Source organism: Nannospalax galili, unplaced genomic scaffold (assembly GCF_000622305.1).
Source record: "Nannospalax galili isolate Female #2095 unplaced genomic scaffold, S.galili_v1.0 scaffold395, whole genome shotgun sequence".
Classification (NCBI taxonomy): domain Eukaryota; kingdom Metazoa; phylum Chordata; class Mammalia; order Rodentia; family Spalacidae; genus Nannospalax; species Nannospalax galili.
Window position 1 is genome coordinate 688,182 of NW_008335527.1, and position 16,082 is coordinate 704,263.

A 16,082-nucleotide genomic window follows, 5' to 3' on the forward strand; every position below is an offset into this window, starting at 1 on the left:
TCACTAAGTAGACCAGGCTGGCCTCGAACTCACAAAGATCCTCCTGCCTCTGCCTCCCAAGTGCTGGGATTAAAGACCAGCACGCCTGGCCTAGTTTTTAATATTTTATTAATTTATTTTATGTGTATGAGTATATTGCCTGCATGTATGTAAGTGCATCTGTGTCATGCAGTGCCTGTGGAGATCAGAAGAGGGAGTTCGATCCTCTAGAACTGGAGTTCGGAACAGTTGTTAGCCACCAGTGTGGGTGCTGGGAACCAAACCCCAGTCCTCTGCAAGAACAACCAGTGCTCTTAACTGCTGAGCAGTCTCTCCAGCCCGTGGGACCTAGTCTTTAATGCATGAGCCTCTAGAGACATTTATATTAAGACTGTGGTGTTCCCAATATCAGCCCCCAAAGACTCGGGGTTATCTCAAAATGTTTTCAGTTTATCTCCAAGAATCTTAAAGTGTCAAAAATTACAACATTGTTCAAAAATCTAGTCTTCCTTGAAACTCAAGGCAAATTCATAGTTGTGAGCCTCTGTAAATTAAAAAAGAAAATTACATACTATTAATATACAATGGCACAGGTAAACCCATTCTGAATGGAAGAATGGGGCTATAGAGAGGAGAAATGGGATCAAAAGAAGACTAAAATCTAGCAGGGCAGGTATGAAACCCTTGCATCTGGAGCACATGACATCATGTGAGCTCCAGTGAGCCCAGACAGCCCTATCATTGTGGCTTTGCTATTTGGCCATGGCCAATCCCTTGGGCTGGCTTTATTTACTGCTTATGGCCTTCCTTGGTAAATGACCCTGTTGCAGCTTGGGTTTCCACCTCAGCAGCTTCATGTATTGCTCTATTAGAGGCTGCCTGCAAGAGCTCTGGTGCTGTTACATTCTAAGGTTTCCTTTAAAACTTTTTGGACATCTGCAAACCAGTATCACAAGAATGATGCCAAGGCCTTGCATCATTTATATGATGCAAGTTGTAGCTGGGCTACCCTATACATGTTCACATAGGCCTCTTGAGTGTCTGGGTGACTGAGCACAGTGAAATGAATCCTGGGGAAACAACTTCCTAAGCAACTCCCTGAAAGCAGGAGACTCCATAGGTGCGGTCTTCTCATCAGAAATCAGATGAGTTTACTCTTCTATACTCTTAAACCTACCACAGGTGAAGTCTGGCCAATTCCAGAAATGCACTCAAGGCATCTTTTTTATGGCCTGGAACTCCTATATAGACCAGGTTGGCTTTGCACTCACAGAGATCTGCCTGCCTCTGCCTCTGCAGTACTGAGATAAAAGGTGTGTGCCACCAGGCCCAGCCTGTTTTGCTTTTTAAATGGCCAAATCTCTTTAACAACCATACCTTCAGCTGGAGAGATGGCCAGCAGTTAAGAGCACATACACATAAAATATTTAGGATGGGCATGGTGGTGCATGCCTTTAATCCTAGCACTCAGGAGGCAGAGGCAGGCAGATCTCTATGAATTCAAGGCTAGCCTGGTCTACATAGTGAGTTCCAGGCCAAATGGGACTGCAGGGAGACTGTGTCTCAAAACAACAACAACAAAACTCCCACACACAAAAAAAAGTGTCTTCCTTGTCTAAAACTTTGAATATGCTCCTTTTCTGCCCCAGCTGCACATTTTCTGAACCTTTCTGCTGTTTTATTCCCCCCATTTCTCACTGTAAATCTGGCCAAAAGCAGGTAGCAATAACCATCCCATAGCCTGAAAGCAAGTCTGCCTTGAATTTTCCTTCATTAAATTAGTTCATCACCTTTAAATTCAGCCTAATGCAAATTCTGAGGACACTGATGAAATATGGACACTTCTTGGCCAGAATGTAACATAAATGGCCTCTAGTTCAGCTCCCGATAGAGTCCCCATTCCATCTCATGAGCACAGCCTTTCCTGTTTGTTCTAGCATTCTGGCTTTTACCTCCTGTCAAGCTTTGCTCAGATGGTTCCAGAGCCTCCTCTTGTTTTCTGAGACAGGGTCTCTCTGTAGCCTCAGCTGGCCTGGATTCTCTATGAAGACCAGGCTGGCCTCAAATTCACAGAGATCTGCCTCTGCCTCCCAAGTGCTGGGACTAAAGGTGTGCACTACCACATCCAGCTTCCAGAGTCTCTCTAGTCCACATTCCAAACTTTTTGAAATTCTTATTACAAACTAATTTCAAGGGCTTCTGAACCACATGGTTAGAACTTTAACCCTCCTTCTGTGACACCAATTTTCTGTTAGACTTTTTTTTTTTTTTTTTTTTTGGAGACAGGGTCTCTCTGTAGCCCCAGCTGGCCTGGAACTATATAGACCAGGCTGACCTTGAAATCACAGAGATCCGCCTGCCTCTGCCTACCAAGTGCAGGATCTAAAGGCATGGGCCACCACACCCAGTTTTATATTTGTTTATTTATGTGTATGTGTGTATGTACATGGGCCACAGTGCACAGGGGTCAGAGAAAAACTTTGGGAAGTTGATTCTCCTCTTCCATTGTGGGTCCCAGAAATTAAATTCAGGTTGCCAGTCATGATCAAAGGCATGGGCAACCACACCTGACTAAAGCTGTCTTAATAATTCTTTTTACTTCATAACTACTGTTTGAGGTAAATAAGGAAAATCCATTTTAGAGACTAGGCACAGAGAGGTGAAGTAACTTATTCTCAACTGGGAGGTACTAAGTCATAGCAATGGGGGTTTTCCCTACGACATAGAACTACTTTATTAATCACTTTATAGCTTTATTTGTCTATTTTCTTTTTTAGGTTATTTAGATTGTGAAGAATTTTAACATTCCTAGGAACGTCACCAAAAGAATCATTTTCATTTTTGATCAAGAGGAACCTCTGAATCTGTCACCTCACTCTTAAAGAAGTCCTTTTTGTGGGTCCATAGATAGATGCTTTAATGAAGAGGAGTGAAAAGCCGGAAGGATATAGACAGATGAGGCCTAAGACCTTTCCTGCCAGTAACTACACTGGCAGCAGCCGGCAAATGTTGCAAGAGATTCGAGAATCCCTTAGGAATTTATCCAAGCCATCTGATGCTGCCAAAGTGGAGCATAATGTGAGCAAAATACCAACCGAAGACCCTCGGCAAGTGAGAAACCCACCTAAATTTGGAACACATCATAAAGCCTTACAAGAAATTCGAAACTCTCTATTACCATTTGCAAATGAAGCAAGTTCTTCTTCCCGAAGTACTTCAGAAGTTAACCCACAAATGTTTCAGGATTTGCAGGCTGCTGGCTTTGATGAGGTAAGAACTTTTAAATGCAGAGGAAAAAAAAGATTGTTTTTACCCTGTACTACATTAGATGAGCTCATGCTTAAGTGTTTCTTTAAGAGAATTTACTTGGGTATACATACTTGTGTATTTTATCAACAAAGAATGTTATGGTTACAATCCTACTAATTATTATTACAAAATAATTGTTAATTTTTTAGTTTCCTCTGTGGTATCTGTTACTACGTCCTGGATTTCCTAAAACTTAAAAGGGGAGATCAGGAAGTCAGAGCAAAAGTGCAGTTGAAGAAAGCCACAGATAAAGGCAGGACAGGGAGTAGTTTGTGTGAAGTAATGAACATGGTGAGCTCAGTGGCTGCTGGAGAAATGACAGCTCCAGTGATATGAAGTCTAAATTCATAGTGCGGAGAAAGAATTATAGGAACTAAGCTGCTACATTCAGACACTCAGGCCCTGGTTTTAAATTCCCCGAAGCTATGGAAATTGTAGGCCTGGAGAGATGGCTCTGCAGTTAAGAGCACTGGCTGCTCTTGCAGAGGACCCAGATTCAGTTCCCAGCACTCACATATCTACTTACAACCAGCCATAATTCCAGCTCCAGGGGATTAAAGGTATGTGCCACCGCACATGCTAGTTTCCCACTGTAACATACATGTGAGTGAATATTTAGGGTGGCAGAAATCATTTTAGATAAAAGTTGACTAAAGTGTAACTGAATGAATAATCAAGAGTTATAGCAAGGCATGTTGACCATGCCACCACTAAATGCATGAATCAGTGTTGCAAGTTCTGGGACATCCTGGGCTACACAGTGAGTTCCAGATCAGTCTGTGAGACAGTGACACTCTGAATTTAAAAACTAAAAATGAGGAGCTGGAGAGATGCTCAGCAGTGAAGAGCACTGGCTGCTCTTGCAGAGGACCCAGGTTTGATTCCCAGCACCTGCATGGCAACTAACAACTGTCCTTAACTCCAGTTCCAGGGGATCTGATGCTCTCTCTGACCTCCTCGGGCATTTCACAACACGGGTGCACTTACATACATGCAGGCAATGCATTCATACACATAAAATTTTTAAAACAAAAATGAGGGCTGGTAAGATTGCTCCATGGGTAGAAGTGCTTACACACAGTCCTGATGACCTGAGTTGGATCCCAGATCCCACAAGTGGCAGGAGAGAGCTGACTCTTGAGAGTCGTTCTCTGACCTCCATATGCATTCTGTATACTCTTTCCTTGCCCCCAAATACAGACATGCAAATAAAATAATACGTTTTAAAAATAAAATCAAATTGAAAAATATATTAATTACCTGATATTTCAAAATTACAGTAACATTTTCCCTAAATATAAAAATATTTTCTGTTAAATTTTTTAAAAATTATCTTTAGTTCCATTATATAAAGACAGCTACCTTTAAAATGCCTTCACCTAGTTCCATTATATAAAGACAGCTAGCTACCTTTAAAATGCCTTCACCATATTTCTATGTATCTCTTTATAGTATTGCATGACTCAGTGAAGAAAGAACTATTAGGCAGTTGGGTCATTGTATAACTATTATAGAGTATACTTACACAGTCCTAGATGGTATAGCCTAGGCGTTGTAGAACAAATAGATCAGATTTATGATCTTTTGTTTATGCAAATGTTATGTGGTACATGACCATCCTTAATCTTTTTCAAAGAATCTTTTTAAAAATTTTAATTACATTTATTCATTTATTGTGTTTGTGTCATGGTAGATATATAGAGGTCAGAGGACAATTTGCAGGAGTCAGTTCTCTCCTTCTACCATGTGGGGCCCAGGGATCTAACTCAGGTTGTCAGACTTGGCATTAAGCATCTTTACCCACTGAGCCGTCTCACCAGCCTTCCATCTTTATTTTAAAAACATTTAAAGAGCATGGTGGTGCACGTCTTTAGTCCCAGCACTCAGGAGGCTGAGGCAGGCAGATCTCTTGAGTTCAAGGCCAGGTTGGTGTACTCTGTGAGTTCAAGGCCAGCTGGGACTACTAGGAGACCCTGTCTCAAAAAAAAAAAAAAAAAAATTTAAAGAATTTGTGTGTGTGTGTGTGTATTGCCTGCAGCGTAGCTAAGTGCACCCATGTCGTACGTCGTGCAGTGCCCGCAGAGGACAGAGGAGGCTGTCGGATCCCCTGGAACTGTAGTTACGGACAGTTGTTAGCTGCCATGTTGGTGCTGGGATTCAAACCTGGGTCTTCTGCAAGAACATCCAGTGTTCTTAATCGCTGAGCCATCTCTCCAGCCCCTTAAAGAATATTTTCTTTGAAGGTGTTTTTGAAATGAGGTCCTGCTGTGTAGCCCAGGCTGACTTCAAACTCAATAGCTTCCTGCCTTAGCCTCCTAAATTCAGGGATTATAGGCATGTGCCACCACACTTAACCCTATATTTAATTTTGAAAATGGATTCTTAAGTATGAATTATAATAATAAAGGATTTGAAATGAGAGATTTGCAGCTTAGGGGAGAAAAGGTTCTTTCTGGCTCATTCTGTTTACTGTTTAGTTAATGTTACTTCCCATCATTTATATACTTAGGTATTCTAAAAATGGATTTGTAGCAGAAAACAGACATGGGACAGGAAAGGGGTACGTGTGTGTGTGTGTGTGTGTGTGTGTGTGTGTGTGTGTGTGTGGTTTCTGAAGGATTAAATAGAAAATGACCTAAGAACATTCTTCAGAGCACTTTCTACTTAGCCAAGAAACAAAGAAAAAATAAATTTATTGATTTTATTCTTTCCTTTTATATATTGCTAAGGAAAGAGCTTATCAAATCAAATTACTTAGCTATAAAGACCCTTAAGTGGTAATATATTATGTTGGGTAAATCACTCTAGATGTGTAAATCCATTAGTCAGGATAGGAAGGCAAAGCAAAAAAAGTTATTTTTGTTGTTGTTGTTGTTTGGTCTTTTTGAGACAGGGTCTTCCAGTTTCCTGCTGACCTGGAGCTCCCTATGTAGACCAGGCTGGCTTTGAACTCAGAGATCTGCCTGCTTCTGCCTTTTGAGTGCTGGGACAAAAGGTGTGCACCACCACACTCAGTAGAAACTAGAAAAGTTCTATATCTTTAAGGTACTTAAAAGTTCTTTCTAATTAGATAATTTTACGATATCTAAGACATTGTTCAATGTCCTTTTTTTCCCCTAATTGTGTGGAACACATTTAGCCTATGACTTTGTGCATGCTAGACAAGCATTGTACCCCTGAGCTCCATTCCCAGCTAATGTCCTATTTGTTTATTGTCAATAATTATAATGGTTGTATTGCATTACAAAGTATAATTACACATTTCACAGTTGCTGCCTTATTACTATCCTTTAGGTTTGCTTTTCTGAAAGATTTGGACATTTATGGTTCTTAATTTGTTCAAATAATGAAGGCACTAAGTGATACAAAGACTATGGCATTCTTACCCTACCTCTTTTTTTTTTTTTTTTTTTTTTTGTCTTTTTGAGACAGGGTCTCCCTGTAGTCACAGCTGGACTGGATTCACTGTGGAGACCAGGCTGGCCTTGAACTCACACAGAGCCACCTGCCTCTGCCTCCCCAAGTGCTGGGATTAAAGCCATGCGCCATCATACCTGGCTACACTACCTCATTCCATAGTGGAATTTATATCGTTCAGTATAGTACTTGAGAATTTTTACTCAGTTTTCATTTTACTCTTTTTATCATTTCATTAACCCTGACATTGTCTTTTTATTAGCTTATATTAGTAAACTTCAAGCAGTTGCTTTTGTTGTTGTTGTTGTTGTTTTTTGAGACAGGATCTTGCCATGTAGCTCAGGTTAGCCTTGAACTCCATGTAGCCCAGCCTTACCTCAAATTCACCATTTTCCTTCCAAAGCCTCCCAACTGGTAGGATTACAGGCACGTGCCACTCTGTTCAACCTCATTTTTTTCTTCCAAAGATATGTTTCTGGTGACTCTTCTGAATTAAAAGTTCAAATATTTTAAGATTAATTTTCTCATAGGAATGAATGCTAAATAGTATCTATGCCTTCTTGGAGCATGCAAGTATATAATCACTAGATTATATTTTTTCCTATAAACATTAAAAAATAGAGGGATAATTGTGTTATCACATAGCATTTGTATTACAAAGGTACTGATTTGAGGTTGCTCTTTTTTCCCACTGGCACTAATACTCCATTTTAATGAATGAACACTTTGTTGACACTGTTATATATGTAACACGCACACACCAGGGTAATAAAGCCAGATGTATGGTTTCATGTACCTTGTGATTCCAGCATGTGGGTGGTGAAGGTGGGATGATCAGGAGTTGTGAGCCATCCTTAGCTATACATCCAGCTTAAGGCCAGCCTGGGCTACTTGAAACTCCGTGACAAACAAACAAAAGCCACCAAACCATAGTCTGAAATTCCAGTGCATTTAACAAAAATATGATTCACCCAATATTGAAAAACTATAATGGATGCGAGTTTTTTTGGCAGCCTTTAAGGCATTGCCATGTGATAAATAATAGCATAAATAGTTATAGTTTGCTTGGTTTAACCAGTTTTAGTTTTTTTTTTTTTAAATTGAATTTTTCTGTATTTCATACATAAAAATCATCTTTATACCCCCTTCCCTCTTCCCCTTTGCACCTTCCCGTTAACCACCTCCCCACTGGAGTTCATACATACTTGCATTTGTGTTAAGGCCTATTATGTAAAGTTAGTGTCCTGAGATATCCCTCGGTGCAAGTTCATCCACCGGGGTTTAGTCAGCCCATCTAGACTCTTCCCTTCGAGAAGATCTGCTCTTCCTTGCTCAGCAGTAATCAGCTGCCAACAATTCTTTGACTAAGATTGGGGCTTGCACTGGGCATGGTGGCGCACGCCTTTAATCCCAGCACTTGGGAGGCAGAGGCAGGCGGATCTCTGTGAGTTCAAGGCCAGCCTGGTCTACATAGTGAGTTCCAGGACAGCTGGGGCTACAGGGAGACCCTGTCTCAAAAAGACAAAAAAAAAAAAAAAGATTGGGGCTTGCTGTTCATTTCTACACTTCTGTGCAAGGTTTTTGTCTGCCTAAGTTTGCATGGGTTTTGTGAATGCTGACACCCTGGAACTGGAATTTTGGATGGTTTTTGACTACCATGTGGGTGGCTGAGAAACTAACCTTGGTCCTGTGCAAGAACAACCAGTACTCTTAACCACTAAGCCATCTCTTCAGCCCCCCTAAGCATTCGCCAAAACTAAGCATTCAGCTGGGCGTGATGGCGCATACCTTTGATCCCAGCACTCAGGAGGCAGAGGCTGGCAGATCTCTGAGTTCAAGGCCAGCTTGATCTATATAACGAGTTCCAGGCCAGCTGAGACTACTGGGAAACTCTCTCAAAAAAAACAAATAAAACAGCAAAAAACCCAAACAACAGCAAAAATAAACTAAGCATTTGCTAATGAGTTTGTATTTTAGGCGATTTATTTTAAATTTGCATATAAAGTGAGACATTAATTTATTTGAATGTCATTACAAATTTGCAAAGTTTAATTTGTATAAAATGTAACCATAGTGTACCTTGTTTCAGTTAGAGATCAACTTTGTTTGTTTTTAACAAAAATCCAATAATACTTTGAATAAGAGTGATTCAGTTTAAGTAGCTGTCATTGGCTTAGCCTCTTGAAGATTTAAGCCCAAAACTCTCAGAAGTCTCTTGGGTTTACTTGGTGGCAGCATGTCTAGCACAGGTACCATTTCTAATGGCTAGCTAGGAATCAAGATGCAGGAAGAACCAGTACCTGAATCAGATAACAATTATTTTAGAAACTCTTATTTCTCCCAAAAGATCAGTAACTAAGCCAGGTCTAGAGTATAGGTCTGTAATCCCAGCACCTTAGAAGACTGAGGCAGGAGGATCACAAGCTCATGGTCAGCCTAGGCAACTTGGTGACTCTCTCACTCAAAAAGTAAATAATAATATATGCCTGTAATCCCAGTTCTTAGGAAGTTTAGATAGGGGGTTTGCCACGAGTTTGAGGCTAACCTGGACTATGTAGTGAGTCCTGCCCCACTCCCAAAAAGAAGTGGAGGTATAGCTCAGTATTGGAGTGCTTGTCTAGCATGCATAAGGCCCTAGGTTCAGCCTGCAGTGAGAGAGGGAAAAGAAGTAACTTTTTATTTTATTTATTATTTTTATTTTATGTGTATGAGTGTGATGCCTGCATGTAGGTCAGTGCACCCGTGTCATGCAATGCCCTCGGAGGGCAGAAGAGGCTGTCAGATCCCCTGAAACTGGCATTACGGACAATTGTTAGCTGCCATGTGGGTGCTGGGATCCGAACCTGGGTCTTTCTCAAGAACGGTCAGTGTTCTTAACCGCTGAGCCATCTCTCCAGTCCAAGAAGTATTTTTAAAAAATAGAGATTGTTCTTGGGTGGGCAACAGGGAAGAATTATGACAGCCTTATTTTTTTGGTTAGTCTGATTAATTTCCAGCCTTCTACAAGGGAAAATCATTTATCAGTAATTAGTTTGTTCACTGAGTTTCTTTCTAATCCATTTTTTTGTTGTTGTTTTTAGTTTGTTTGGGGGGATTCTGTTTTGTTTCTTTGAGACAGGGTTTTCCTGTTAGACCAGGCTGGCTTCAATCTCACGAAGATCTTCCTGCCTCTGCCTCCTGAGTATTGGGATTGAAAGTGTGTACTACCACACCCAGTCCAGTTATCATTTTAGTTGTCATTTGAAATACTACATCCTTTAGGACATGTAAGTAGTTGCCTGCCTCTTGAAAAGGGCATGTAGTGTGCTTTCTGCATGTTGGTGTATGCTTCTTGTTTACATTGAATTTAAAAGGAATGGAGGACTGCCAACATCTGAGCTCTCAATATTACACTTACATGCTCATATGTTTCATCATTTAATCCTTACATCAGCCCTCTAAGCCTGTTACATTTGAAGAAAGTTAAATAACTTTCTCAAAATTCTCAAATTCTCAAAATTCTAAAATGGAGCTACTGGAACTCAGCTTTGAACCAATATGATTCCAGAGGTCATTCGTTTATCCAGTGCCTAACCTCCTAAAGTCTTCATCACATAATTATATCTAGGTTAAATATTTTTTTCTACCATTTTCCTTTATTTGTATCCCTCTAAATATATTGCCCTGAAAATGTAAACTCTTAAGAGGATTAAAAAACTAAAACTATGTAGTTCTTTATTGATGCAGATAATGCCCAAGGAACTTAATAAAATGCTTTAGTGATGCAAAAAAATCATTTCAATGTTTTGTATGTACATAATATGTTGGGGGTGGGGGTGGTTGTGTGCCCTAGCACAGGCAAAGAGGTAAGAGAACAACCTGTGTAGTTACCAGGCCTGCATAGCAAGCGCCTTGATCTGCTGAACCATCTCACTGGTCCATTTTCAGTACTTGTATTGCTACCTTTTAAAATCTAATGATCTCTGTTTATATAAGAATGAAAAGCTGGAAGCTGGTAAAGGAAGTTGAGTGGATCTGAGTGTAATCCCCAGGACTCACATGGTAAAAGAAGAGAAGTGACTCCTGAAATTTGTCCTATTTACAGTGCACTATCAAGACTTGAGAAAGCACACATCCCAAAAACATAAATGTAATTAAAAATAAAAAATGAAGTGAAAAATAATCAAAACCATATTGCTGTGGTTGTAGTCCAGAGAAGTTAATCCTAAGAGGAAATAGTAGCATGTTATATAAAGGTGAAATGTTAAACGTTTGTAAGATTTGAGGGTTGGTTATGTTTTCTTACTAGTTTGAGATTTATGGAGCTTTTTTCTTTCAGTAGTTACAAAAAATAATATGTTTGGGGGCTTGACATCAGCTGTCAAGCCTCAAGCCTGAGCCATATGGTAGAAGGGGAAAACCAACTTCCACAAATTGTCCTCTAACCTCCACATGGTCACAAACACACACATACACACAAAATAAACTAATGTAATAAAACAAAGTCATGGTACTAGTTTGAGATTTATGGAGCTTTTTTTCTTTCAGTAGTTACAAAAAATAATATGTTTGGGGGCTTGACATCAGCTGTCAAGCCTTTATCAGGAGCCATATGGTAGAAGGGGAAAACCAACTTCCACAAATTGTCCTCTAACCTCCACATGGTCACAAACACACACATACACACAAAATAAACTAATGTAATAAAACAAAGTCATGGTTTGTAGTGCTGTCATAACTAGCAATTCTCTATCCTACTCATAGTGTTCTTTCCTTCTGACAGTTATAATATTTTAATTGTTTCTTTTTGTTACAATTTTGTATTAGGATATGGTTATCCAAGCTCTTCAGAAAACTAATAACAGAAGTATAGAAGCAGCTGTTGAATTCATTAGTAAAATGAGTTATCAAGATCCTCGTCGAGAGCAGATGGCTGCAGCAGCTGCCCGACCTATTAATGCCAGCATGAAGCCAGGTGATTCAGCTTTTCTTTTTCTCCTCTCTTCTTTTATGGTTTTAAAACACCTGAATTTGTCAAATATTTGGTCCTAGAAACTGCTAAACAGTGCCAGGAAGATGGAACACTGGCAGTATCAGCATTTGGAAGATGGAGGCAGGACAATCAGGAGTGCAAGGCTAGCCATAGCTATGTATTGAATTAAAGTCAGTCTGGGTTACAGGAGACACTCAAAAAACAAAATAGAAAGGTGGGAAGGTAGGGTAGAAGTGAAAGAAATAGACTACTGATAGCATTCAATAAAGAGAAGTGTCAAATTAAGGTAGTATTGGATCTGGGGCTGTAGGTCAGTTGGTAGAGTACTTGCCTACCATGCACAAAGCCCTGGGTTCAGCCCTCAGCACTGCATATGGTGATGCATGCCTATAATCCAGCAGTTGGGAGGTAGAGGCAAGATCAGAAGTTCAGAATCATCTTGAGGTAAATATTGAGTTTGAAGCCAGTCTGGGATACCTGAGACTATGTTTCAAAAACAAAAACAGGGGGGCTGGAGAAGACCTGGGTTTGAATCCCAGCACCCACATGGTGGCTAACAACCATCCATAGCTCCAATTCCAGGGGATCAAACTCCCTCTTCTGGCCTCCATGGGCAGGGCATGATATGGATGCCCTTATATACATGTGGGCATAACACTCATATACATAAAATAAAAATATATAAATAAAAAATAAATCAGGGGTTGACGAGGTGGCTCAGCTGTTAAGAGCCCTTCTTGCTCTTGCAGAGGACCCAAGTTTGGTTCCTAAGCACCCATGTTGGTAACAGTCACAACCTCCCATAACTAGCATCAGGGAATCTGACACTCTCTTCTGGCTTCTGTGAGCACTGCCGTGTACCCTGAATACAGACACATAAATAAAAAATAAAAATAAATCTTAAGAAAGATAATGTTCTGGTGTTATACCAAACCATATTTGAGGATGAGGCCTTCATCTTTAACAACTGAAAGGTAATTCTCAGGGCTGGAGAGATGGCTCAGTGGTTAAGAACACTGATTGTTCTTGCAGAGGACCCAGGTTCGGATTCCAACACCTACATGGCAGCTAACAACTGTCCATAACTCTAGTTCCACGGCATCTGACAGCCTCTTCTGTCCTTTGCAGGCATTGCACAGTATGGGTGCACTTACCTACGTGCAGGCAATACACGCATACACATAAAAATAATAAGTAAAATATATTTTTTAAAAAGGTAATTTTCATAAGGAGCCTAGTGTAAGAAGTATTCAGTTGGTGATGTTGAAACTGAAACATCTTTTTCCCCTCAATAATCATTATTCGGGCTATTGTTTTATTTTTACTTTTTCAGATTTTAAAATGAAACAGGTTCATCACAAACATTTAGGCAATTAAACAAGAAAACATTGCTATTTTTTTCCTTTTTTTTTTTTTTTTTATCTTTTTGGGACAGGGTCTCCCAGTAGCCCTAGCTGGCCTGGAACTCACTATGTAGACCAGGTTGGCCATGAACTCACAGAGATCCCCCTGCCTTCTGCCTCCCAAGTACTGGGATTAAAGGCGTGCGCCACCACTCCCGGCTTAAAACATTGCTATTAATAGCCACAGTGTTTTAGTTTATTGTCTCCCAGTCTCTTTTATCTATGTGTGTCTGGGTATTCCAACAATGGCTGACTTCACACTGGAGAGCCTGAGAACCTTGTAGTTGCTTAGTCCATGAACCAGGTTGCCTCAGCTCCCAATCTGGCACTGAAGGCTTGGATTCTTGGAGAGCCCCTGGTCTTCAGTCCATATTAGAAGCCAGAAGAAGCTGAATTCTAGTATCAGTGAAGGAATGGAGTAGTGGCTGGTGTGGCAATGGCAGTAGCAGCAGCAGCAGCAGCATAAAAGTGGTATCAGTGACAGAGTAATAGGTGAACTTCCCAGCAAGATGTGCAAAAAGCAAGCAGGCAAACAGCAAAAGCCTTGTTTTCTCTGGCCTTCTTGTATCTGTAAAGTGCTGTCTTTGATTAGGGTGGGTCTTTCCACTTCAATGAATGTCATCAAGAAAACCCCTCACAGACATTCTCAGAAGCTAACCTTAATCTAGAGAATTCCTTACAGGTATGACCCAAAGGTTTATCTCTTAATTGATGTCAGATTGAGGCAGGTTGACAGCCAAGATTAACTATCATAGTAGGATAGACTTGGGGGCAGAGACATAGTTTGTGAATTTGAAATGAAGGTCATCTGTCTTAGGAGATAGCAGGGGAGGAAATGAAAGAATTGAGAGGAATTAAAGCTAAGGACTCGATGGTAGATTATAGAGAGAGATTCTGATAAGGAGAGATGAGTTATAACTCATCTCTTAGCTATAGCTAAGAAAAATAGACGGATGGCAGGGCTGGGAGTGGCTCAGGTAAAACTTGGCTGTGCAAACATGAGGACCAGAGTTCGGATCTCCAGAACCCACATAAACACCTGGTAGGTGTGGTGGCCTGTCTGTAATCCCAGGTACTGGAAATAGGGAATCCTTGAAGTAAGCTGGCTAGCTAGACTATCTGAAATGGCAAGTTCTGTGGTTAGCAAGAGACCCTGCCTCAAGGTCCAGGGTGGAAAGCGACTGAGGAAGGCACCTGATGTCAGTTTGGCCTCCACAACCTGCTCACAGGTACACATGCCCCCCCACACTCATATATGCCCAAACCATGTGAACACATGCAAGCACGCATGCACACACATACATAGTATATACTTGCATATACAAAAAAGAAAAGTGAATAGTAATACATTAAGAAACAAAACAGGATCTGGGGGCTTGAGAGATGACTCAGCAGCTAAGAGCACTGGCTGCTCTTACAGAGGACCTAGGTTCAATTCCCAGCACCCACACGGCAGCTAACAGCTCTCTGAAACTCCAGTTCCAAGGGATCTGACACCCTCTTTTGACCTCTGTGGGCATTGCACGACACAGATGCACTTACACACATGCAGCCAACATACTCAATACACAGAAAATAAAAATAATAATTAAAAACAAAAAACAGGATTTGGTCAGAAAGGGTTTTGGACATTTTGAACATGTTAGGTTCATTCAGTTACCCAAGTGAACGTGCCAAGTAGGAAGCTTGATATTTGCATGTGCATCATTAATATGGCTTTAGTAATATTTTCTCTTAATTTGCTAGAATTTTATAATAAACTGACATAGATTGGGTAGCTTGAAAAAAGATTTAAGCCAGGTATGATGGCTCACACTTGTGGAAGCTGAGGTAGGTGTGCCTCAAGTTAGGGAGGCCAACCTGGGCTGCAGTGCATGACTCTGTCTCAAAGTAACAAAAAACAGGGCCCAGCATGGTGGTTTACACCTTTAATCTTAGCACTCAGGAGGCAGAGGCAGGAAGATCTCTGTGAGTTTTAGGCTAACTTGGTCTGCATAGCTAGTTCTAGGCCAGCCTGTGCTACATGGTGAGACTGTCTCAAAACAAAACAAAATAAAACAAAAAATAGAAAATGGGGCTGGAGTCAGTGGTTAAGAATCCTTGCTGCTCTTGCAGAAAACCAATTTTTAGTTCCCAGCATCTGCATCAGGTGGTTCACAAGTGCCTGTAACACCTGTTCCAGGGGCTCTGATTCTTTCTTCTGGCCTCTGAAGGCACCTGCATATACATACATACACTCAAGGTACATGAACATACACATTAAATAAACCTTTTTTTAAAAAGTGATGGTGGGACAAAATAAATATTAAAATGTCATAAGGAAACTTGTTATAAACAATTTTTGGGGGGGGGTCTTTTTGAGACAGGGTTTCCCTGTAGCCCCAGCTATCCTGGAACTCACTACGTACACCAGGCTGGCCTTGAACTCACAGAGATCCGCCTGCCTCTGCTTCCAGAGTGCTGGGACTAAAGGTATGTGCCAGTACACCCGGCTTTATTTATTTTTTTTAATGTGTATGAGTGTATTGCCTGCATGTAAGTATACCTGTGTCATGCAATGCTTGAGGAGGTCAGAAGAGGGTATCAGATACCTTGGAACTGGAGTTACAGATGGTTGTTACCTGCCATGTGGGTGCTGAAAACCAAACTTGGGTCCTCTGCAAGAGCAGCCAGTGCTCTTAACTGCTGAGTCATCTCTCCAACTCCATACATTTGTACATTATAGGATAGGATCCACAAATGATGGAAAGGGTCTTTGTTTTTCTTTCTGAGTTTGGGTCATCCTACATAAAATTATACTTCCTGAGTCCATCCACTTTCCTGAAAATTTAATGATTTCATTTTTCTTTATAGCTTAATAATATTCCATTTTGTATATGTCCACTTTTCATTATCCATTCAGCTGTTGATGGACGTCTGGGTTGGTTCTATTTCCTTGCTATCATAAATAGAGCAGCAATAAATATGAATGTGTGAATATCTCTGTGGTAGGATATGGAGTT

General features: G+C 40.6%; 1 protein-coding gene across 3 annotated transcripts in view; it reads left to right on the forward strand.

The window, feature by feature from the left end:
- Positions 1–16,082, forward strand: part of Lats1 (large tumor suppressor kinase 1) — a 46,091-nt gene that overhangs the window by 7,975 nt on the left and 22,034 nt on the right. For all 3 annotated transcript variants that reach the window (XM_008830412.3, XM_029562206.1, XM_029562207.1), the window contains 2 exons: positions 2,757–3,249; positions 11,512–11,659. In XM_008830412.3, coding sequence (XP_008828634.1) covers positions 2,899–3,249; positions 11,512–11,659 — 499 coding nt within the window. In that variant the 5' untranslated portion in view covers positions 2,757–2,898. The remainder of the gene's footprint in view (positions 1–2,756; positions 3,250–11,511; positions 11,660–16,082) is intronic.